Source organism: Andrena cerasifolii, chromosome 2 (genome assembly GCF_050908995.1).
Source record: "Andrena cerasifolii isolate SP2316 chromosome 2, iyAndCera1_principal, whole genome shotgun sequence".
NCBI lineage: Eukaryota > Metazoa > Arthropoda > Insecta > Hymenoptera > Andrenidae > Andrena > Andrena cerasifolii.
In genome coordinates, this window is record NC_135119.1 from 20,346,935 (window position 1) to 20,369,936 (window position 23,002).

General features: G+C 35.8%; 4 protein-coding genes across 11 annotated transcripts; 2 read left to right on the plus strand and 2 right to left on the minus strand.

The window, feature by feature from the left end:
* LOC143366502 (tRNA (carboxymethyluridine(34)-5-O)-methyltransferase alkbh8) lies at positions 1 to 3,993 on the plus strand. Of its 3 annotated transcripts, none has more exons than XM_076807627.1 (8): positions 1 to 313; positions 584 to 727; positions 830 to 1,058; positions 1,612 to 1,734; positions 1,800 to 1,997; positions 2,077 to 2,462; positions 2,539 to 2,694; positions 3,428 to 3,993. In XM_076807627.1, exons 2-8 carry the CDS (start codon positions 614 to 616, stop codon positions 3,968 to 3,970), a joined length of 1,749 nt encoding a protein of 582 aa, XP_076663742.1. In that variant the 5' UTR covers positions 1 to 313; positions 584 to 613; the 3' UTR covers positions 3,971 to 3,993. The 3 variants fall into 3 exon arrangements, with proteins under 3 accessions (XP_076663742.1, XP_076663740.1, XP_076663741.1); XM_076807625.1 differs by having other exon boundaries at positions 5 to 313; positions 494 to 727; XM_076807626.1 differs by lacking the exon at positions 1 to 313 and having other exon boundaries at positions 388 to 727.
* Positions 3,994 to 4,665: 672 nt separating this feature from the next.
* Positions 4,666 to 8,327, minus strand: LOC143366510 (high mobility group protein B1-like 1). 6 transcript variants are annotated; one of them, XM_076807640.1, is made up of 7 exons: positions 7,956 to 8,321; positions 7,134 to 7,210; positions 6,160 to 6,337; positions 5,880 to 6,001; positions 5,657 to 5,799; positions 5,425 to 5,599; positions 4,666 to 5,333 (listed from the first exon to the last, which is right to left on the minus strand). In XM_076807640.1, exons 3-7 carry the CDS (start codon positions 6,266 to 6,268, stop codon positions 5,271 to 5,273), a joined length of 612 nt encoding a protein of 203 aa, XP_076663755.1. In that variant the 5' UTR covers positions 6,269 to 6,337; positions 7,134 to 7,210; positions 7,956 to 8,321; the 3' UTR covers positions 4,666 to 5,270. The 6 variants fall into 6 exon arrangements, with proteins under 6 accessions (XP_076663755.1, XP_076663757.1, XP_076663758.1 ...); XM_076807642.1 differs by lacking the exon at positions 7,956 to 8,321 and adding an exon at positions 7,812 to 7,862; XM_076807643.1 differs by lacking the exon at positions 7,956 to 8,321 and adding an exon at positions 7,294 to 7,754.
* A 485-nt stretch (positions 8,328 to 8,812) lies between these two features.
* Rrp45 (exosome complex component Rrp45) lies at positions 8,813 to 14,185 on the plus strand. Its single transcript, XM_076807631.1, has 9 exons — positions 8,813 to 9,278; positions 9,361 to 9,455; positions 9,528 to 9,750; positions 10,167 to 10,384; positions 10,450 to 10,677; positions 10,769 to 10,902; positions 10,990 to 11,072; positions 11,557 to 11,683; positions 11,766 to 14,185. The coding sequence occupies exons 1-9, from the start codon at positions 9,213 to 9,215 to the stop codon at positions 11,828 to 11,830; spliced, it is 1,239 nt and encodes a 412-aa protein (XP_076663746.1). The 5' UTR covers positions 8,813 to 9,212; the 3' UTR covers positions 11,831 to 14,185.
* Positions 11,949 to 14,632, minus strand: Sap30 (SIN3-associated polypeptide 30). Its single transcript, XM_076807650.1, has 3 exons — positions 13,804 to 14,632; positions 12,344 to 12,571; positions 11,949 to 12,225 (listed from the first exon to the last, which is right to left on the minus strand). Exons 1-3 carry the CDS (start codon positions 13,972 to 13,974, stop codon positions 12,097 to 12,099), a joined length of 528 nt encoding a protein of 175 aa, XP_076663765.1. The 5' UTR covers positions 13,975 to 14,632; the 3' UTR covers positions 11,949 to 12,096.
* Positions 14,633 to 23,002: the final 8,370 nt, after the last annotated feature.

Genomic DNA, 23,002 nt, shown 5'->3' on the forward strand with positions numbered 1-23,002 from the left:
TGAACAGGCATATACAGTTTGTATTTAAAGCTAAGCTAATTTCAACGACAATGCAACAGGAATGAAAGATTCTATCGAATATATACATCGTTCAAGATACTTGTGAAGTTCCATCATTTGGAGCTGATTTCAGATAAATAGATATACTTACCTACATAAATTCACGTTGTAGCACGTTAATTGAATTTAACCGCTTAAAAAAGTAACCTCTTTTATGTCATCGTTGACTTATTTAAACATCTTGTTCATACTAAAAACTTACTGAAATATTTAAATTTGCGTATTTATTTATTCCCAAGTCTATTGTTTTAAAGTAAGTAAATTTATCGATTTCTAATGCAATTTCTAAAACTACGTGTAGGGGTTACAGTTTCTGGATTTCACGTGTAAAGTGACAAGATATACGCATTGTACAGAAATATATAATTATACATAAGTCGATTCTAAATTTCCTTCGTTCTAAATTTCTCTGTTGTGTTTCCATCTTGTGCAGATCATAATTACGCACAATTCGAGCTGTGTAGAAAGCTAAAAGGTACAGATGTTTCCTTTACAGTATGAACACATATTTGTAACTCTTTAGAACATCAACCAATCTGCAGACGATCCTCTGATGCTGAACATAATGGGTGAAAAGTTATCTAAAAAGAGTCATCGTAAACAGAAGCGAGCCTACCATAGGCTCATTAGGGACATGAACATTAAATGTTGTGATAATCCTACAAAGGTTAATATTTAAGTAAAATAATTAAATACTTTATAGGAGGTCCTAGTACCATGCAGAAAATATAACAAAAATTATATATTTTATTTCATAATTTTTTCATAGTACGTGATGATTTGTAACGCTGGTCTAGTAACTGGCTTTCAAAGAGTAGCCTTACAGAATATTATAGACCCACTGGTCAGTGAATACAATATAATAATGCTGCCAAATAAATCGTATTGTTTTATTGAGTTTCACTCAGTTGAAGACGCTATAACTATGTACGATACAATTCATGGGCATAAAGTTAACGAAGGAAGCGTGCCGTTGTACGCATCGTTTACAGAATCAGGTATACAATTTAATTTCAACTTAAAACACATAGGGTAAAGGTACCAGTAGCTGACCATGTATCAGTAGCTGACAACTTTTCAGAAAAACGTGAAAAATAAGGTTTTTAGAAATGGCAAACTGTGGGTATTAGGAGCCACGGCTCGCTGCTGAAAAGAGATAGGGTAAACCAACCAGTAATTGACCGCATACCAGTGAATGGCCATTAGGCAAAGAAATGTCAATTATAAATTTAAAAATTATTATATGTTTATAAATGGAGTGTAGTTGCACTTTTAATATCCCGTATTTTTAGTTACGCGTATTAAGCAAACATTAATAAGTACAATTATTCTTATTAAAAGTATGCGGTCATTTACTGGATCCATAGATTCAACAATTCGGTCATTCACTGGTTGGTTTACCCTAGTTGTAATTCTAAAAACCTTATTTTTCACGTTTTTCTGAATAGTCAACTACTGATGCATGGTCAACTACTGGTACCTTTACACTATTTTATTACATTTCTAGATAAATTCAAATACCAGAAAAGATTTATCATAATGTAATTTCAGTTCCCCAGTTAGATCACCAGCAGTTATCATCCAGTTTACCTCCCGGCCTTAAATTGATAGAAGATATAGTAACCGCAGAAGAAGAAAAGTTTTTGTTGAATACGATTAACTGGAACAACGAAGGTACTGTAGGCCTCATAATCTTTGAGAGAAATATTACGGATTATTAAATATAAATCTGTGATCAGGATCGTCCGACTTGAAACATAGGAAAGTTAAACATTTCGGATATGAATTTAAATACAATTCGAACAAAGTGGACCCCGATGAACCGATCGCACCTATTCCCGAAGACTATCGATTTTTACAAACACTGTTAAAAAAGCATCACAATGTGCCATACGAGTACGATCAATTAACGATTAATCATTACCTACCTGGTCAAGGTATAGTCTGAGATATTCACTTTTCGAAGCAGTGATTTTGTAGAAATGTGGATGAAATAATTATATTTTATGATTTAAGGGATCCCTCCACATATCGACACGCACAGTGTGTTCGAAGATAGTATACTGTCTCTGTCGTTGGGTTCGGCTTGTATCATGGATTTTAAACGTGAGAATGACAGAGCCACTGTTCTTTTACCTCCGCGTTCGTTATTAATTATGTCAGGGGAGGCTCGATACGCGTGGTCGCATGGAATTTGCCCCAGACATAGCGACATAGTAGAAACTACCAATGGAATTACAACACAGGGACGAGGAACGAGGGTGTCGTTCACATTTCGAAAAGTGCGCAGAGGTAATTGCTTTTGCACTTTTCCAGAGTATTGCGATACGAAGCGAAATTACGCCGCTACTCTCATCGATGACAAGACAGCCACAGGAATAGAAAACTCTTATGTGCACGAAGTACGTGGTATAAAGCATGTTCTATATTTAATTTCACTTTATTCGCAGGAAATTATCGAATAAATTTTGTGCGTAGGTTTACGAAAAGATTTCAAACCACTTTGATGAAACCAGACACAGACAGTGGCCCAATGTGGTAATCTTTCTCCAGTCCTTAAGTCCAGGCGATATCCTATTAGACGTTGGTTGTGGGAACGGCAAATACCTTCATGAAGAGAAACAAGTATTTAAGGTACGCACTGCTTGTCTGCTTTGTGTTCCTTAGGGTGGCTCTTACTTTCGACTTTTGAATTTTCTCCAGGGCACTCTCCAGAATAGTTCCAAATAATTAAAAAAAAATCCGTGTAAAGTTTGAGCTCAATCGGATAACGGGAAAGGGTGCCTCTGGGTCCTTAATCATTTAAATCATTATTTAACGGCTCGCGAAGTCGATTTTATATAATATCCTCCAAGTTATTGATTAAACCAAAAAATGTGTCAAGCAAAAGTGGTAGATCCAGGCAAGAAGCATCTTTTATGTTATATATAAAAAGTGTTCTAGAAGCATTTAAAATTTAAACTTTTAAAATTTGAGGAAAAAAAGTTTTTTTTAGTTTTTCGGACTTTTTTCAAAAACCGTTTGGCGCAGAAGAAAAAGTAATACAACATAAAAGATGCTCCTTGTCCGGATCTACAACTTTTGTTTGACACATATTTTTATTTAATCAATAACTTGAAGGATATTATATAAAATAGACTTAGCGAGCTGTTAAATAATGATTTAAATGTTTAAGGGACCAGGGGCACCCTTTCCCATTATCCGATCGAGCTCAAACTTTACACGATTTTTTTTTAATTATTTGGAAGTATTCTGGAGGATGCCCCAAATAAAATATTGGGAAAAAATTTACCAAAAGTAAATAAGAGCCACCCTAGTGTTCCTGCTGTGTAAGAGAAATCCGTAACAAAGAAATGTAATATCGTAGGTGGGATGTGATCGAAGTGAGAAATTGATGAAAATATGCCGTGAGAAAGGATTTGAAGTATTCCTATCGGACTGTTTATACCTGCCGTACAGAGATAATAGTTTAGACGCAGCAATAAGTATAGCGGTAATTCATCATCTTTCGACTCGCGAAAGAAGGAAACGAGCAATTTCTGAGTTAGTACGAGTTCTTAGGCCAAATGGAAGGTGCTTAATTTATGTATGGGCGAAGGAACAAGAGAAGAATTCTACTCAGACGGCTTATTTAAAATATAACACAAGTAAAAAGGAAAACAAAACTTTGTGTACGCAAAAATTGACGGAGTATGGCGTAACGTTACCGGTCCACGAAAATCGTACAAAGTTTACATTTACGGATATGCTTGTTCCATGGAAAAAGAAGGGAGGAGGAGACTTCCTTAGATACTATCATGTTTTCGAAGAAAATGAATTACCACAGTTGTGCTCGCAAGTGGCTGCCTGTGTAATAAAAGAGGTATATTACGATCAAGGAAATTGGTGTGTAATTTTACAGAAGAGATGAAATAAATTGACTAAAAAGGAAAATGTCTATTAATAACCATTGTACTTGAACATATTTATAAATATTGTTGCAACGGAGAGTTCTCTCGGCGGGCATCGTAACACATCCGAAGGAAAATGAAGGACACAAATAGAACAGGGGAACACAAAGAACTGTATTGAATACAAAGTACAGTAAATCTATAAAGATAATTATGGTCTCAGCCCTTCTGCATTTGATGGCGTCTGGTATTCGAGTGACTGCTTGACAGGCAATTGATCCGATCGCCTTCTTCGTCGTCTTCTTATCGTTGTCGCGAGCACCAGTAGGCCTTAAACTCTTGTCCATAGGGTAGAGCTGTTCGAGTGCTCGAATATTCGGGCGGCTTGAAATTCGGACAGAGCCAGTACTCCGTTTCCGAGCCGAGCCGGGTAGTACCCGTAAAATCCAGGTAGCTCGAATCTTTTCGGGCGGCTTAAAAATCCAGGTGTTCCAAACCGTTTCGGACTACCTGGATTTTTCAAGCCGCTCGAAAAGATTCGAGGTATCCGGATTTTTCGGACCGCCCGGATTTTACGGGTACCCGGCCCGGCCCGGTCGGCCCTGGCTCGGCTCGCTTTATTCGAGTACCCGAACAGCTCTATATAGGGTGCTCGCAACAATATTAAAGTCAGAAAAGAAATTAAGAGGGGACAAGGAGACGAAAATTATAATGCTTTAAATGATTTTACCTTTATTGGAAAAAGAACAAAATACATGGATTATGTGTATTCTATACAGGGTTTTATATATTAATAGTCCCTGATACCTAGTTTCATCATTATAAACATGAATAATGCGTAATTAGACAAGACAAGTGCACTGTACAAAGCTCACTCTGCTTGACTTTTACTCGCTATTGTGCTTCAGTTGTATAATATATTTAATAGCAATATAGATTATCATTATTATCCATAATAATAATATTATTATTATCATCTGCATCAGTTTCATTATTATTACTATTGATATTAATATTAATTACTTGTATTAGGTATCGTTTGTAAATATATTAGCACACCTTATTCACAAAAAAAATAGTATCCCAATTACAAAATTAACGTGCAAAGATAGTTGTTTCCAAATTGTTATTCGCAACGATTGTGGCCAGATCTTGTATCGAGTGTAATTTTCTTTTTCCGTTAATGTCAACAGTGTACATAATATATACAACGACTGACAATACTAAACTATTAGTAAAATTGTTATATGTTTTCAATTGGCGAGTGCTTGGTTTTGGACAAAAGTATACTGTCCTTTCTTCCATATTTCATTCAAAAACTTATACAGGTCCAACTTCCTCCGGATCATAGTTTTTTACTCTTTTGTTGTACGCAATTATTTCCTAAATGATTGAATTATTAAATGTGGTGAACTTGAATTTTTTTTTTCATGAAAATCAGAACATTTGCTCGGTCACTTAACGTCATACTTACTCTTTCATATCTGGCTCTGTCTTCTTCTGCTATTGCCATATACTTTGATTTCGTTTGAAGATCTGTACTCATCCACAGTTTACCCAACTCTTTGGCGATATCACCCACCCCCATTTCTGGATGTAGTTCCCTCATCTTCCCGCGTAATTCTTGGCAGAAATAGAAGAATGCAGACCTGAAACAACACTTGTGAGCAAAACATCGAACGCCGATTTAAAACGCAAACACGTACAATGCTCTTTTAGGCGCATCTTTGTCCCTGTATCTTTTTGTTCCCCTACGCGTCGGCTTCTCCGTCTCTTCGTGGCCCACGTAATGTCTGTCGTAATAATGCATTTTCTTATTGCAATGTGCTCCGTCCTCGAGATGTACGATCTAGGAATACAATATAATCCTGTCAACGTCTACCTCGCCGCTATATAAACTCTTGTTCGAGTCTCTCGACGCGAGCTTACCTCGTTCTTCACCGGTACTGCGTTTATAATAAAATTTTTGCTTTGCATGTTCGACCATTTTGCTTGATTGTTCGAAACGTTGGACACGTTTCCAGGCTTCATCACCGACTCTCCGCCACACTCTATAAGTGAAGCGATCGGTTGTTTATGGATCCACAAATTAATACAACTCTCCTCTATTTACATTTACCGGTATCGTACTTTTATATGTCAGTTGTATCGAATAATGCGACTTGGCGCATCTTTCGCGTAAATCTATTGAAGCATACTAAGATTTTACCTGGCGTCATATTTGTTTGACCGACAATCATTGTGTCTCTCATTCCAGAATTTAAAGAATTATCACCAGTCTTTGTAAGATAAACATTCTTCCTGTCAGACGATTCCATGGTTATAAAAAGCTTGTGTCTATAACTCTTTGCTCAAGGTAACAATAATCTTTTCGAACTTGTAGAAATCTATACATAACATATTTATTGGTTTTGTTTTATTAGACACTCGCCAAATCTTGGGGATTATTCTACTCCGTCGCGATATTTCGCAAATAAACAGAATTTAATAAAGAGGCAACATTCTCGAGTATTTAAAACATAAATCTATAAGCGTATAATCTATCGTAACTGACGGCAAAACCAAGAAATTGATGACTACATGAAAAAAGAAATTCCGAATGTAGAATAAAGTTTTATTATACGAGGCTTCGTTCTTGAGGTAAACGGCTTCAGATATTTTTTAAGTGCACTCGCACTTGGCAGCGCGAGTCAACAGACCTCGAAGAACTACCTCCGCCGGTGTTTATATTTACGAATATCGCTAACATCGACGTCTTCTGTATCAGAATTATTAGCTTCCTTTTATTGATACGAACTCGCGGTCTTTATCGTTCTATCAACATCGTTATTATCCAAATACAATTTTTATACTACTCGTACGACAACTGTGCCTCTGCGCACGGGACAGAATAAAGAAAAGTTCCAGCGATTCTCGTTCCATGAAAATAAAATTATTCAAAAGCAAACACCTTATTGCATATATGTTTAATTAGCGACTGCAGAAGAAGATAGGAGCATAAATATAATTTATAAGAGAATTTGTAACAAATGCATACATACTTCATCGACACTCTTTCAGTTTATTTTTTCATGCGAAATCATTAATTTTCTGGTTCATCTATATCAGTTCCACATTTTTTATATATGATTTGTAAGTTGTGTCTAATTCTATAACAGCCATGGAATATGAAACGAAACTCACCACAAAGGTTTATATAAAATATACAAAAGTCTCTTGTCATGACCTCAATAAAACATTATGAATAATTTCCACACGTTCTGTAGAAGAAAAATTAGGGAACTGAAGATTTTCTAACACAAGAATAATTTGCTTACATTATAAACAGAAATGTGTAGCATACTTTCTCCTATTCTTTCCTACATCAGCTATCAATGTCATAGAATTACCATTAGAAAAATATAACAGCCTTTTATCTGTATCTATTTATTAATATCACCTATATAGCAACTTATACCGAATTCATCGAATTAATCAAATAATCCTTTACAACATTTTTCCACACCGCAAGCACACACACAAATATCACTGTTCTAAATCCTATCAAGCGCAATTTCATTTACGCGTCGCGTACGATAGTAGTGGCTTTTAAACATACATGCGCTCAATGATAATAGTTTCGCGAAACCGAAACGAAAAGCATCGGGAAAACAACCAACTCCTTCGTTACGATACAAGTTGGGGGAAAAAAAGGTATGCTGACCGTGTCGCATACTTTCCCGAAAAGAGGGATATCGAAGGGAAATATATTAAAGCCAGACGAATTAGTAGGAATAAAGAAGAGAGAAATAGTTGAAGCGTGCGAATATAACAGAGATACGAGAGTAATGAAAGTAAGGGGCGAATGTAACAGATATTTACCTACAGATGACGTACAAAGGCAATCGGCGCTACACAACAACACAATGTAAAAGCTATCTCTAGATGCACCGCTCGGAGGACTCGAAGAGTGGCGAACCGGATGAAACTAAATCTAATATGCAGCGGACGGTAATAAAGTCTTACCAGCAGTGATCGCAAACGTTGCAAATGCGAGTTGATGGAAAACGGCTGCGAGCAACGCGAAACGTAATTTATTAAGCATTGACTCCGCAGATCGGTCGTATCTGGTTGTATCTATACGCATCTATCTGTACATATCACACTACCGTGATCTGCATTACACACGGGACACGCACTGATACTTAAACGCGGGCAATTGAATGTTTTGCTAGACGCTTCACTCCAGGTATCTTGAAATTCCGGCTATTCACTGGTTACGATGCTCGTGATGCTCGTTAGATATCGAGGCATAGAGCACGGATTATCGACGACAGGACTCGGCGTTAAAAAACAGATCGTATAAACCAAGCTGATTGAAGCAGATATGACCGGGTACACGGCCACTTGTGTAGGCTTGCATATACGTGCATGAATGGACTCGCGGGCGCGCGCGCGCACACGCGAATTGGCTTGATGTGTTTTTAAAATGGACTTTATTTTTATGATGTTCAAAAATGCTCGTTTAGTTATTAAGCACTTTGTTCTGTTTCTATGAGTCCTATTGTTAAGATGACGGTAAGATTGTTGAGATTCTGGAAAAATGTTTGCCAAATGAAGATAATATTAAGGGAAATTCACAGGTCGAGGGTTTGATATCGGACGGAAGCCTATTGATTGAAATAAAATTGCAAATACGATAATAAAGTGATAAATTGGATGTATACAATACAGGATAATTGAGTTTACTCGCGTTCGTAATAATTGAGAACGATGTGAGAAACTTGTCGAACGTATTTGTTACTTCGATGTTATGCTTCTTTCGGAAACAATAAATCTGTTACATGTAAATCTAGTCTTATACCTTTATTTGGTTACATGTAAATGAGCATTTTTTAGCAAGACGCTTGTCAATAAATTTTTAACATGTTTTAATATTAGTATGTATTAATCCGAAACACTTAAAAAATTTAGATTATTCTATGTAGCGTAATGTGATCGATTCTGCAGTACATAAAATATCGATTAAAGAATTGATATTTTCTTGTCAACTATCGATATCAGAAATCGTTCAGGAACAATACACAATACTAATTATTCCACGTTTAAATTATAAATGAAGGAACAACTGATTTATACAATTACAAATTACTAGTCATAGATATCAGTGTAACGTAATATAGGCTAGTTACACTGTCGCCTGAATAGAAGGTTATACTTACTTCAAACATTTTTATCTCTTGATTACCCACGTGTTTACAGTATACATAAATATACAAAATCATGAAGGAATCATTATTGTCAAATTGCGAAAGAAATTTCGTAAATAAAGCAGTGGAAAGAGGAACGGTAGGATTTTATTGTTGCCTTATTTGTATATTTAAACGAGCGTATATGCTTGGATATACTCAAACTATTAAACATTTTTTAGCGACTGGATGGCAGGAACTTATTGGAAGCACGACCTGTAAAAATTTATTTCGGATCGAATTGGGGTAATTGCATGGTCTTGTTGGGCCAAACAAGGTATTCTCGAACTTACGAATTTACTAATTTTACTTAAATTAGTAATTTACCGAAATGGTAATTATATTATAGGGCTGTTGCGCAAGTAACGTGTGATATTCAACAACCTAAGACCTCTCGTCCCAACGAAGGAATACTGCATATAAATGTCGAGCTTAATCCTATGGCTGCGCAACATTTTGACGGCGGTAGACAGTCCGAGTCCTCGATATTGATTAGTAGGCAATTGGAAAAATGTTTCAAAGATTCAAAGTGTATAGATTTGGAATCTCTGTGTATCGTAGCTGATAAACAGGTCAGCAATTACCTAAGTATTGGAAATGTTACGACTCTTGTAATTGTTAGAATGCAAATAGGCAAAGAGGGTCTATAGCTGTGGCGGATTTAAGAAAAAAGGCCCACGTGGCAAACATTCTGAGGGGCCCATTTTTGAGGGGAAATGAACAGGTAGTTTACTAAAAACGGGCCAAGTGCAGTAGTACGAGAAAAAAATATAGTGTTTGGATACCTACACCTAATCATAATTTTTGTTTTTGGTCATGAGGCCCTGCAAAAGCCTTCTGTGCAGGGGCCTAGGCGGCAACTGCTCATCAGCCGCCCTGTTAAATCCGTCACTGATCTATAGATATTCCTACAAATCACAAATGTGAAAAACTTTGCGTAGAATTGAACAAGTTATATATTTTTGAATATAGTAAAAATTTTATGCAGGTATGGAATTTAAGAGTTGACGTTAATATTATTAATCACGATGGAAATTTAATCGACTGTGCGTCCATTGCCACACTAGCAGCTCTTTCACATTTTCATAGGCCAGATGTAACTTCCACTGGCGAAGATATTATTATTCATCCTTTTTCCGAGAAAGATCCTTTGCCCTTAACGTTGTATCATTATCCGGTTTGCGTGTCTTTTATAACATACGAAAGGTCAGTGTTTGGAAATTGTGAAACTAGGGAAGCAGCAATTTCCTAATAACATGTTATCTCTTTAGTGGAAACACCATTCTGGATCCCACATACCTAGAAGAAAGAGTCGGCGTAGCTCAACTCACGTTCGGTATAAATTCCTATAGAGAAGTTTGTAGCTTGCATTTTAATTATTTGATGAAAACCATGACAGTGCAGGACGTAATATCGGCAGTGTCTAGTTACGCAGCGAACTACGCTGCTGAATTGATACAACAAATTAAGGAAGCAGTAGCCCGTGACGTAGAAGCAAGGTGAAATATATACCAGTTAATTGTTTTCTAATCGTTTTAAGTATGCGCGTCTGAATTGCATAATTCTGAAAGTTTTTGTACACACCCGCAGGTATAAAAAAGATAACCGCAGTACAATTCGTTTTAAAGAATGTATAACAATGAAAAAATTGACTACAATGAACAGCGACTGTATCAGTATTAAGCTACGCAAATGGGGCAAACTGGAAGAAATGGAATCCGATTGTAAATATTGTGTAGAAATTATCAGGTTTTAATATTTATTAGCTCACGTTATTTAACATTTATCACCCGTTTGTAAAACTTGTGCAGATGTTTGCAAGGAAGAGGATGAAAGTACCAAGTGCAGAATTATAAAATCTGGAGAAGGTTCTGCCGAATTAATAATGGATACAGTAAGTATCCGTTTAATTAACCCGCCGGCGAGCGCGCCCGTGTATTCACAAGTTTCCAAAGTGTCCGCCTCCGATTGCTTTGATTTTTGCATATGTTTTAAAGGACAGAAAATAAGAAACAGGTGTCTTCTTATTTTGACCTGTTTGCATGTTCAGGGGGTGAAACCACCCCTCAAATTTCATGAGAATAGGTGGTGCCATCCACGCGGCATACTTTCGTTTTTATTCAATCAGAGACACTTCCAAACTGAATTTCAACCTGACAAGTACGTAGCATGATGCAAAAATGTCTGCTGGAAAAATACATAGGGGTGCTGGGTACAATACATCACAGTAAAACGGTTTTTCAGCCAAAACGGACCCCTGTGTACGGATTACACGACGCGACCGCTCGTGTAAAACTTTTAGGCGCGCCCGCCGGCAGGTTAAAAACGAAATGAGGTAGATACAATTTAGAGTTACATTTTGCAAATTATTTCTACAGAGTGTATCGGTTGGTGACGGTGGACCTAATACATGGAATGTATCAGAATCCTCAGAAGAAGAAGGAAAAACTGACATTGAGATTACAGCTGAAGTAAGGAAAGAGAAGAAAGTGATAGAAAATATAGGTATTTATCATAATCGGTTTTCATTTATTTTATTCGTTTAATGTGGAAAATATGGAACATTGCTGAACTCTTCCCATTTTAGAACTAAGCGGAGATAGCGAAGAAGAAACCACTGAAATGCTCGACTCAAAAGATATAATGCAATGAATTGTAAATTAATAAATAATACCATCAAAAACGAGAACGCAATTGTGTGAAAGGATTTGATTATCCTCTTTATGAAATTATAGATTAAGATACGGGGTAAGTAAACGATGCTTTAAAATGTAGTGTCATTCATATATTTTTAAGTGTGTTTTATACATAGATCTTATAAAATACCTATGCCTATTAACAAGTAAAAATCCATTCAGTTGCTTTTGATATCACTAGTAAAATATTACAATAACAAAACTCGTGAAGTAAAACCTAGACTATGTAGTATCGTTACTTAAACCATTCTTCTGATCCAATTTATTCGCATTAGTTTTTACCGTGTAAATAAAGAAACTTAATGCTTCCTTTTCGACTACGGGGATGGTTTTAAAATGCTTCATTAGAGTCTGAAACAAACAATAAACACAATCATAAATAGTATATTCATGTATTCGTGAAATCTATATATTGTTTTAGTTCGAGCTGAACGTTATTAAAAGTAAAAAAAAATGCAATTACACGTACATCCGCTAACTGAGCTTTATTTAAACCTGGACGCGTAGAAACTTTATAATGCCTCTTGTACCGCCTTAATGTACCGACTTGTAGTTGGAAAAGATCGACCTCTGGGAGATCATTGTCTGTCTCTCCGGAATCTTCTTCCGAATCCTTGCGCCTGCGTTGCTGCTGTTGCTTGGATCTTGCACATTGTATTACTTGTTTATGATAATCACAAATGTATATATGACGTGCCTATTGAGAAATCAGATATAGCATGATGTGAGACATACCCATTTAATCATACATATTCAAACCTTGGTATTCAGAAAGTTTCTTTGAAAGTTCGACTATTCATGGATTATTAGAAAGAAAAGAGAACACAAAAACGATGCGCAGACAGAGCAAGGTGGAGTTCATACGCAGCCAAATAGGAGACAATTCGTTGTAAAAAAATTAGGATAAAAATAGAATGGAAATGTTTGTACGATGCATCTTTTTTAGAAAAATCGATAGTATTACCCTGTAAATAGAAATTAAGGGGCACGTGTGGCAATCTGGCTAGCTAATGTGCTTGGAGAATGTCCAATAGGATTGCAAACGATAAAAACTGAAGCGCATGTAGAACTGTTATATTATTTTAACTAATCTGTTTTCAATATTTACAAAGATCAACGTAAGGTGAATGTCCCCATTTCTGCTCATGTCTCCATTTCTACTCATTTCATATTTTTCTTATTATTATATACGTTACGTTTGTACCATAGTTGCAACAAAATAATTCTAAATTATTTAAACATTTACGCGAGTGTTGCACGAGCTTAGGGTAATACATACATCGCTATTTTTCGTGAGCAGAAATACGGACATTTAGAGCATTATATATATAATTACAAATTATTAATAGTTAAACATCTTGAAATATCTTTCTTAAATAGGTTTTGAATTGGTTGATTTATTATTAAAGAATTAATCAATTGCTCTGCAAATTTTGATCACAAGCTTGTCCCGCATTGGAACAGAAAATATCTGGTCACTTTAGTATAAGCATAAGTTTCTGCGTTCAGTAACATGGACATCCAACAAATCTTCAAATTCCTTATAAAACATATAAGTGTGAAGATGATAACCTATATTTTTGTTGTAACTTTTATAGGCCATACAGGGTGTTGAGAAACATCGTCGTTGTAACGAGACACTAATGATAGTCAATTATACATACAATTATACATATTGCCAAAACTCAACGAATACACGTCTTGTACTTCAACGACCTTGTTCATTACTCACTGACTTTAATCATCCATGATAATCTGATCGCTATGAATACCAAAGTTCCATTGCAGTCTACATAAATAATGATTCGAGTTTTTATCTGCAGTGCGCGATATTTGAAATCACATGACAGATCGGACGACTGCAGGATAAACACACAATGGAGCCAGTGAATAATATTTAGCGTGACCGTTTACGGTTATTAATCTTACCACTTGATCGAGATTAAGTTTCAATCGCCGCTGAGTTACGGTTTTTTGAATACGTTTGCTGTAAGAAGCGTTGCCAGCTGGCCGAGTACATCGTTCACCCTCATCTAGAAGGCAACAAATTTGATCAGCAGCTCCTCTGGAATCTTCTTCACCGGTACTGAATCCATTCATTTTTTTTTTATTCTTAACATCAACTAAATTGATATGAAGAGTATGGTAGAACTTTAACAACCTCGAAATGTCACGACGTATCTGTTTGCGTCAAAAAACGGCGTGTCCCAGTGTAAAATGCACTCGGCGATGTCTGCTTTTCGCGTTCATAATTTCCCGTCGGGTTTCATTTGTTATTCACCAGTTAATCAACGGAACTCATCACTGCTCCTCGCCGGGCAAAAAGGGCTTTTACAGCGCGGCGTTTAATCCGTTGTTTAATGCGAAGATTCAAGCACACGAATCGATAATTTAAATAGCAGAGTTTGCGTATTACGAACACTTCGACGCTAAACGGTGCCGTATAACGTTTCACTTTCTTTCTCCCGAACAATTTAATGTAACGAATTATCTTTACGCGTCCGTGGTAGCAGCTATCTCATGGATCTCGGCAGAATGCGAACGTTCGACTCTATTTCCTGGCAATACGCTTCTGTTTTTACAGATTTCTTCGAAGCTCTCTGGCATAACACCTCACCCGACATCACCGCGTTTTGTTATTTACACAACTACATCGATTCACACGATGCTGCGCCGAAGTATATAAGTGTACATATGTATGCGCACATACGCAATACGCGACACGGTCCAACTTTGAGAAATTCCTGCGTAGTAGGGACATTCAGTCCCACCAACCATAGCTATTATTATCCAAAGATGATTAAATAGTTTTATACCGAGACCGTTCTTTATAATTTATCAAATTTGTTGTATTGCGTTATATTCTTTCAGTAGAGTTTTCATTTTTTCTTCTTTATTATAGGTATATTAAGTTTTTACTTACCTTATTTTTTAGCCGAACGTAAACAGAAGGAGTACGATTATTCGAGTATATGATTCGTATTAATAAGTTGTATGTATAATTGTGCAGTTATGAATAAATTGTAAGTAGAATAATTAATATTAATCATTTGTAATCATAAGACTCCGTAAGGCTTCTAGTTTCTTCTTATTCGTATGTTGTGTGTTTAATACATATGCGAGACCAATAGGAGATGTTGTTCTATCGTATAAGAATTAGAAATTTGATAATTTAAAACATGTGTGGGTGGACGAACGAATAAAATTATTAACTTACTATTTCGAGGATTATGATAATTGTAGGTTACGAAAAATTAGTACATATTAATTAAGTTTTTGAATACATATATTCAGCATAAAATATATTTACCGAATGTGTAATGTAATTTAGTTATTAGATTGACTATTTTATATAAATTATATGTATTAGAAGTTATTGTTATTGTAGCATACCAATCGACAAATTTATTCATGAAATTTGTATCAATATATTTACGAAACTTTTAAGTACTTTCAATTTAACAAATGTGAATATAATACACCATTCTGTAAGTTACTAATTATCTTTTAGTCAAAAGACATATTCAAACACGAATTATCTTACAAATTAAATACGCATATCATAGATTACATAATTGAATAAAAAGGCAGCGTTGATTATGTTAAAATTCTTCAACAATTCTATGAATTTCTACAACGGAATATATTTATTTGCTTTATTGACAGGAAATATTTCGGGTAATGGTTGCGTCACGTTGGCGGTACTGTAATTTGCGCCTTAACATTCAGCTTGCGGCACCTAACGCCATCTATAATAATAATAAACCATAACCTTAATCATATAAATGATTTATCTAGGAAAAGGGATCGCCGTTCGTGTTGAAAACAGAGGGCGAGCTTCATTGCTAAAACATACGTTTGTCCGGTTAGATAAACTGTACATTATTTAACAGAGAATCAACGATACGCCGTAAACGATTTTCCACGCACAATTTTTCCCGCCCTTTCCACCAGCAGACATTTTATTGGGGGGGTAAAAAGAAACGCTTCAAAACATAAAAGGTTGACGCTGATTGGCTTACTTTTTGCGGCTTATCTGAAATAAGCCAATGGTAATAGAGATTTTCTCCATGCACTTTCATATGCCGCACAAGTGGCGTGGGGTCGCGATATTCGAAGCTGAGAATCCTTTTAGCTGTAGAGGACCGTCCAGGTAAGAAAAATCCAAATATTTTTCTTTCCAAGCGTTGACAGATTTCAGCGACTAACAATTGATCAATGGGCTACCACCGCCGTATGATAATCGTGATACGAGCAAATATTCGATGAAGTGCTACTGTGCTGCGTATCGTGCATATACCTTTTATTTCTACACAACCGTCATAGCAAATGGCTGCCCGGAGATGTGTTTAGCAAGAATGTTCTGGTGTGCCTTGTTATCGTTATGTGCTGATTACGTGAAGAAATATCGCGTGACAGTTTTCACTACTGTGAAAACACAGATACTCTAAATTTGGAGCGTGAAACGTCGGTGTGGTTTGTATTACGGGTGTTTCGTCATAAATCAACCGTCAAGGCTATATAGCCCGCGTACGATCGGCCTCTGTTTGGCTACTTGCGCCATGCATTGGCATATATGGGATCTTGCACTATAGCGCCCGTCATGGTTTTATAACGAATAATTTGCCACTTGACGTGTAGATTACGGCGGTGAGCGTCGCGCAGTTAGAAAACCTGTGATAAATAGGAGGGACTTTTAGTCATCAGTTCGTTATCTATGGCGTAATTCACGATATATCGCGATGCGTTCGATTTCCCGCTCGCCTACAATTCTCCAGGCATTCGGAGCTCTGGTATGCACGTAACCGACAGTTGGACATTATTTATGCTCCGTTTGGCTTGGAAATATTTCTTCCCTTTTATTTTTGGTTCTCTCTTTTACGACGTATCCACCGCGGTTAGCATACGTTGATTTACGTTGTTTTTAGTAATTGAGCTGGTGGGTGTTAAATGGGAGGGGGGAAAGTAGGAGCACCATGTACAGCATGTTTACGCGTAAGCGTCTGTTTTTGCTGTGTGCGCCATATCGGCGACGGGATGTACGCTGTGTGCAAGGCGCCAAAACGATACCTACCATTTTTTTTCTTTCCTTCATCGAGTATTGCTGCGTTTGTACATTTACGATGCAATCCTCCCGTTGGTCTCTGAAATTTTTCGACGTGGCCTCCCGTTTATATTTTTTATTATACATACTACGCTCGCCCATTACATTGGAAATATACGAAGTTGATTACACATAAAATGGTGGGAATATAATCAATGTACGGTAGACATGTTTGTAATACGCAAACGTCACCATGCTTGTTGTGTGTGCGTAATATGAGGTTATATGTAGCCCTGTAGAGATGTATACGTGATATTTTATATATACTTATTCGTTTCTTTTACTTGTACTCATAACACGTTATCGCGGCCACGTTTTTTTTTTCTTTGCAGGAAAGAGAATATACACAATTCTTTTCTTTGTCGTACAGTAGCAACTGTACACGGACGCTATTGTCTATATTTAACGTGTTCATAATATCTGAAATGAGAATATTACTGTTTCTGCGAGTCCAGTGCAATACGTTCCATTTGCAATTACGTATTAAAAATTACTGACACATTTGCACAAGTGATTCGAGTTTTACTCTATGGTTTTTATATTGATCAAATTTGAGAATTTAATGCTTGCATAAAACTTGAACGTTCTACTACATATTTGCGTTCAATTTGTTAAAAAATGATTAAATTTATACGTGATAGCTGGATTCTAGATACGAGATGCTCCGAAATATTTTTCAGCTAACCTACAAATTCTTTCCATTTATCGAATTACATTTCTGAGCCGTCTGCTTTCGTCACAGAAAGCTAGATGTGACGTGCATCGACAGTTATAGTGTACTAATCGAAAAGTACTTTAACCACTGCTTTTACGTTTCAAGATCGATGATGGATCACAGATAAGACTCTCGTTATTCACGAAGCGCGATCGTTTTGGTAAATAAAGTGCTCCGATACATTTTAGTCGCACAGTTAGTACATAGGTTATGTCGTTGCTCCAATTCAGATTCTGCTCCATGGAAGCTAACCAAGTATTTCTACGCTATAAGTAAATAACTCCAATATTCCATTGATGTATTTATTCTAAACAAATATAGAATCTAATTTGCAACAGATACTTTTTTCCAGGATGTACAAATATCGAATTTATTGCTTTAACGCAATATGCATTACGAAATCGTGGCAAATCGATGCGTTGTGTAGATATGCATATGTATATGTACACGAAAGTGTGGTAGCAGATTTACGTATTACGAAAATGTGTACCAACGTCCATACACGAATGCATGGAAATTTTATATCGTAGGGAGATCCATTTAATATTGAATACGCATTAAGAATGCTAATGGATCGATATATCGGGACAATGCAAAAACTAATTGTGAAAAGATTGCACATACATTATGTACCACGGCATAAATAGAGCCGGCATTTGCCCGGTTTCAAATAACAACAAATTTCACGTTTTCCATGTAAACGTTATTACTTCCGTGGTAAAGCAATTTTTTACGCTGAATAAATTACGTGGATAAATTGCTAAACACATTTCTTACGATATAACTTTAAAAAGCATCATTTGTGAAGGGGGGGTGCTCCATTTGAACTCCTAATGATAAAAGGGAATTCACATAAATGAACTGTATACAGGATGCTAATGTATTCGATGTTAAAGTCAATTATGTCGGTATTAGTGATGCAGTACAAATTTTAATAGCAATCACGGGAGCAGTATACTCATAATTTCCTACAAACCTAAAGCAAGTGTACAGTATATTGTATTCTGCGTTCTAAGTGCCAGATAATAGAGACAAATAACGTACAAAACGGTGTCTCTACCGAATTTTACATATTATATTACTTTATTCAAAATGTTTACCTTGTACAAATTTTAATAATTTATAGAAATAGTCGCAAAAGGATTCGAAGCCTAACATTAAGTTTTTCATTGTCTCGATATTACCATTAGAATTAATTAGTATTTTAATATTTGCCCGATGTTTTCCCGATTAAGGTTTTTCTTCGACATTCGTGCTTGGAAATTATAATTGTCTTTCATACTTTTAATTAGGGTGTTTAATTATAGTCCGTGGATATAATATTGTTTTCCTGTAAGGTACAGCAGGATGAAAAACACATTTATTCGATACACCAGTCGAATTTTTATGTCCTGTTTCAACGACAAACCACGAAGTGACAAAAAGCACAAAGCATATTATTATATATTATTAACAACTGACTCTATCGAGCATGCACTTTTTTTGCATACTATTTCTATTATTTTACTACCACTTTTATACGACCTCAGAGCGATATAAAAGCAGTTCCCTGTACGACATGTTACGTGTATTAATAATCGATTATCGAGTATCAACGTTTAACTACTGTTTATATATATATGTTGTAAAACTTACACGTGGCTGCTATTAATATGCTGGCTCTGCTGAAGTTATGTAAATTGTGCGTAAAATTATTTTATATACTGTATGCCCCGTTTAAGCACGTACAGATCAGTATATTTTTTTAAAGTATACGTAGATACAAGAAATAGTTGAGATAAAATTTAATTTAGAAAGGGAAATATAATGTTAACATTTTAGAATTTTTTGAACTTTTCGCTGTGACATTATTATTCTACGTCGCTATTACTACGTTTTTAAAATAAAATTATTTTATTTTGTTCGGGGAAATTACTTTTTAAAGCAATAATTACGTATTTGGGGTAATGAAATAATCAGCTGAAATACTTCAACGCAAATATCCCGTTTACACAGTGGTACTAGTCTCAATCCCGATAAATCTAAGCTCTGTTTATAATACAGTGTTGTTAGCTTATATACACTTTGCAGCATTTTATTAAATATATTAATATACTTTCAAAATGATTATCTGCAACAATTTAAATTGCGTTGAAGGTGCTCCACTAAGCGATTGGTAAATATACAATTCGTTTTCTTCAATAAGTGTATCTTGAAACACATAATACAAGGATAATTATAAACTTATGGGGTTACAATGAAAATAATGGCATTGAAATCTTCACAAGTAATAATCTCGCAAAAAATTCAAGCCCGATATTATATTTCTCTCTTGAAATTAAACCACTTCAGCATCGACAACTTTTTTGTATCTCCAATACTTCAAGACATGATTGCAAGCGTGTACTTAAGCCGATCATAATATATATATATATATACAATTCGATCACTTAATTCTGGTACACTTGATATATATATATATATATATCGGGTGTACCAAAATTAGATGATCGAATTGTATACAAAATCTTCTAGAAATAGAAGCAAAAGAAAATGCTTTCGTACATTTGAAAGCTTGTAAAAGCAGCAGGAGCGAATAACAATTTCGTTTAACAAAATTGATACTGTCGGCAGATTGAATTTGCCGTGCTACGAGTTCGTTTCAGTTCGAACGAATTTTGATTCCGATTGGTTCCGATGATTTGTTAAAACAGAAGTTCTAAACAAAAGTTTACCTATATTCAACACGGAATAAGTTGCAAACATTTATATTAAATTGCTTTTCTTGCGACCAGAGACCCAAAATCATTTTACCGAATCGTTTTTTTTTACCCTAGCCTGGTGGACGAGGTCAGGAGAAACGAAATGATAATGCACAAAGTTGATTTTTTATTATTATCTGACTTCAGAGGCATATTTCGAATACTTTACAGAGGCGTATTTTCGTAATTCTTCAGGCACATGTGAAATCGGTGTACAAACTTACACGCGATCGTAATAATGCGAATATATTTCATATCTGTAGTAAATAATCACGAAAATCATGTTCCCACACAGTTGGAATGTGTTACTCGAGGCAAATATCAATAAAAACGAACGTTTTACATCATCTCTGTTTTGATCTCCCCCGAAACGCTGAGGAATAAAAGCTGCATAAAAAGAGGACAGAATGATTTGAATTTTTTTCTGGCAAGAAAAGACATTTTAAAATTGTTAGACTCACAGTTTATTCCTCCTTGAAAATGAACGTTTTTTTATTTACAACTCTCTTCTGACAAATTATCAGAAACAACTAAGCAATCGTGGCGACAGTGCATTAAGAATTTTATACATGTATAATATTACAGGCATAAAGGAAGTTGGATCCAATCTTTTATACAGGTACAATAATTAAATTACCCCGCATAATTTAAAACTACGCGAATATATCAGAGCAGGGTTTTATTAAAAAGGGAGAACTGTAGTTCATAAGACCCCCTCGTTTACTTTTTATCTCGCGTTTGAATGGAACAAAGAGAATTTATGCAATTTGCAGAACTCTACGTTTCTTCAGCCACTAAAGGGTACATAAGCATACGGTTTCTTCACGAGCCCGAATAACTTTTCGCCGTAGTTCCGATAAAATATTGAAACAATTAGCGTCGTAAACGTGGAAGGAAACGGTATGTGGCCCACTGACGGAAACTAAATCCTTACCTCGGGAGAGGTTAAGCCTTCCCTTCGAACACAATAGAGTGCGTCGTCTTTCAGATTTTTGGATACCTGTGCCTCAGGTAGAGGCTGTAACGGAATATTATATTCCTTCCCCGAACGCCTTTACGTTCAAGGAACATTTTTTAATCGTACTCGTACACTGCGATATTTCCACTGTTTTGTGCAATGAAGCACAGACATACTTACACGTGGATACTTAATTTACAATTTAATGTTCTATGCCCATATGGAGTACGTACCTTTAAATGACAAAGCTGGAAAGATTTAACATTTCGTTTCAGGCTTGTTTCTTTTAATTATTGCATAGCCGCGTGCTGCAATTGTAATACTTATAGCATAACTGTGATTTGAACGACTTTCTTTTGTGCATTGCTTCGTGAATAATTTGATAAATGTTAGAGGAATATTATTTATTTTAAAGCGATTTAGACTTCGCGCGATTTAACCGTAAAAGATCGGTTTCTTTGAAAGAGCCTTTCTTGATGGCATCGCGATTATTTTACTGGTGTAAGACATACTTTCATATTTCCGTGGACCATTGACCTACATAAGAGTTCCTGATATTTCTTGATTGATGCACGTGCCTTTGAAATATTGTAATTTTCGTACAACTTCATGACGTTTCTCAAACTCTGTTAAATAACCATAGGAAACCTTTACTTATTACAAAAATCGAAGTTAGATATAATTACTGATACAACAAATGAAACTCCGGTTTGGAAACTTGTTATCCATGAATAAAAATCAAAGTATCAATAAAAGTACGGCAAATTTGGTGAATAGAAGTATCTATTTTCGATGGTTTATCTTATGCCACTAATTATAGGTAATTCTATTTAAGAGACAGTGATGCTGATACTAAAAACAAGATTTACATAGTTCTGCTATACTTTAAAATGACCAAATCCAACGTTCACAATATATGAAGTTCAAAAGTATGAAATTATAAAATCTCAATGTCTCCCGCAGAATTTATCTGACAAATTAAAAATTACTGTTGCCATCAGGCATGTACCACCAAGTTCCTAGCGAATACAATAGTACTTACATGTCGCTACATAAATAATAAAATGTCCCCGTCGATTTGTCTATTGTGATGCAAATTAATGCGGTGCTAATTCTATTCTACATTCTGTTCATTCATTCACACGTGATGCACGTCTGTCTAGCAAGCCCGCGCGAAAGATAAAATTACACGCTTAATTCGTTCCGTAAAAATAACTTTCGATAGCATTGAAATATTCAGGAAGCACGTGCGAATATCCTGGGTACATGTTTTATGTCCGACGTCGGCTTTTAATACCAACGAACCCCGTATAGGCGGCAATATAAGTAATTGTCTGCAATCCCTTTTGCACGGCGACTTTCCCATTTCCCTATTTACCTGGCCGGCCGGTTTTTATTTGGGCAATATCGGTATTATAGTATCCCTGCCCAGGTACGTGGGCGAAGCTAGAAGAATGTTTACGGTAATTGCCGGAGCTAATCGAACCTACCTTTACGACGTCGAAACGTTTGCCAGGTTGGTGAATGGCCCCGAAATATAATTCGCCTGTGTAATTCTCCCCGCCCAAAATACGCCGATGGTCGCTGGAATAAGGGATTTCGACGTTGAA

Bases quoted from the DNA above. Each gene is read 5' to 3' on its own strand.
- LOC143366502 (XM_076807627.1), top strand. From the start codon at position 614: ATGCTGAACATAATGGGTGAAAAGTTATCTAAAAAGAGTCATCGTAAA. The intron at 1,998-2,076 runs GTATAGTCTGAG...TTATGATTTAAG, and splicing joins TCATTACCTACCTGGTCAAG to GGATCCCTCCACATATCGAC. The intron at 2,463-2,538 runs GTACGTGGTATA...TTTTGTGCGTAG, and splicing joins AAAACTCTTATGTGCACGAA to GTTTACGAAAAGATTTCAAA.
- LOC143366510 (XM_076807639.1), bottom strand. From the start codon at position 8,076: ATGCGTATAGATACAACCAGATACGACCGATCTGCGGAGTCAATGCTT. The intron at 6,002-7,955 runs GTAAGACTTTAT...CTTCACTTATAG, and splicing joins AACGTTTGCGATCACTGCTG to AGTGTGGCGGAGAGTCGGTG. The intron at 5,800-5,879 runs GTAAGCTCGCGT...TTGTATTCCTAG, and splicing joins CAGTACCGGTGAAGAACGAG to ATCGTACATCTCGAGGACGG.
- Rrp45 (XM_076807631.1), top strand. From the start codon at position 9,213: ATGAAGGAATCATTATTGTCAAATTGCGAAAGAAATTTCGTAAATAAA. The intron at 9,456-9,527 runs GTATTCTCGAAC...ATTATATTATAG, and splicing joins GTCTTGTTGGGCCAAACAAG to GGCTGTTGCGCAAGTAACGT. The intron at 10,385-10,449 runs GTCAGTGTTTGG...TTATCTCTTTAG, and splicing joins TCTTTTATAACATACGAAAG to TGGAAACACCATTCTGGATC.
- Sap30 (XM_076807650.1), bottom strand. From the start codon at position 13,974: ATGAATGGATTCAGTACCGGTGAAGAAGATTCCAGAGGAGCTGCTGAT. The intron at 12,572-13,803 runs GTAAGATTAATA...ATTTCTCAATAG, and splicing joins AACTTAATCTCGATCAAGTG to GCACGTCATATATACATTTG. The intron at 12,226-12,343 runs GTACGTGTAATT...TGTTTGTTTCAG, and splicing joins ATAAAGCTCAGTTAGCGGAT to ACTCTAATGAAGCATTTTAA.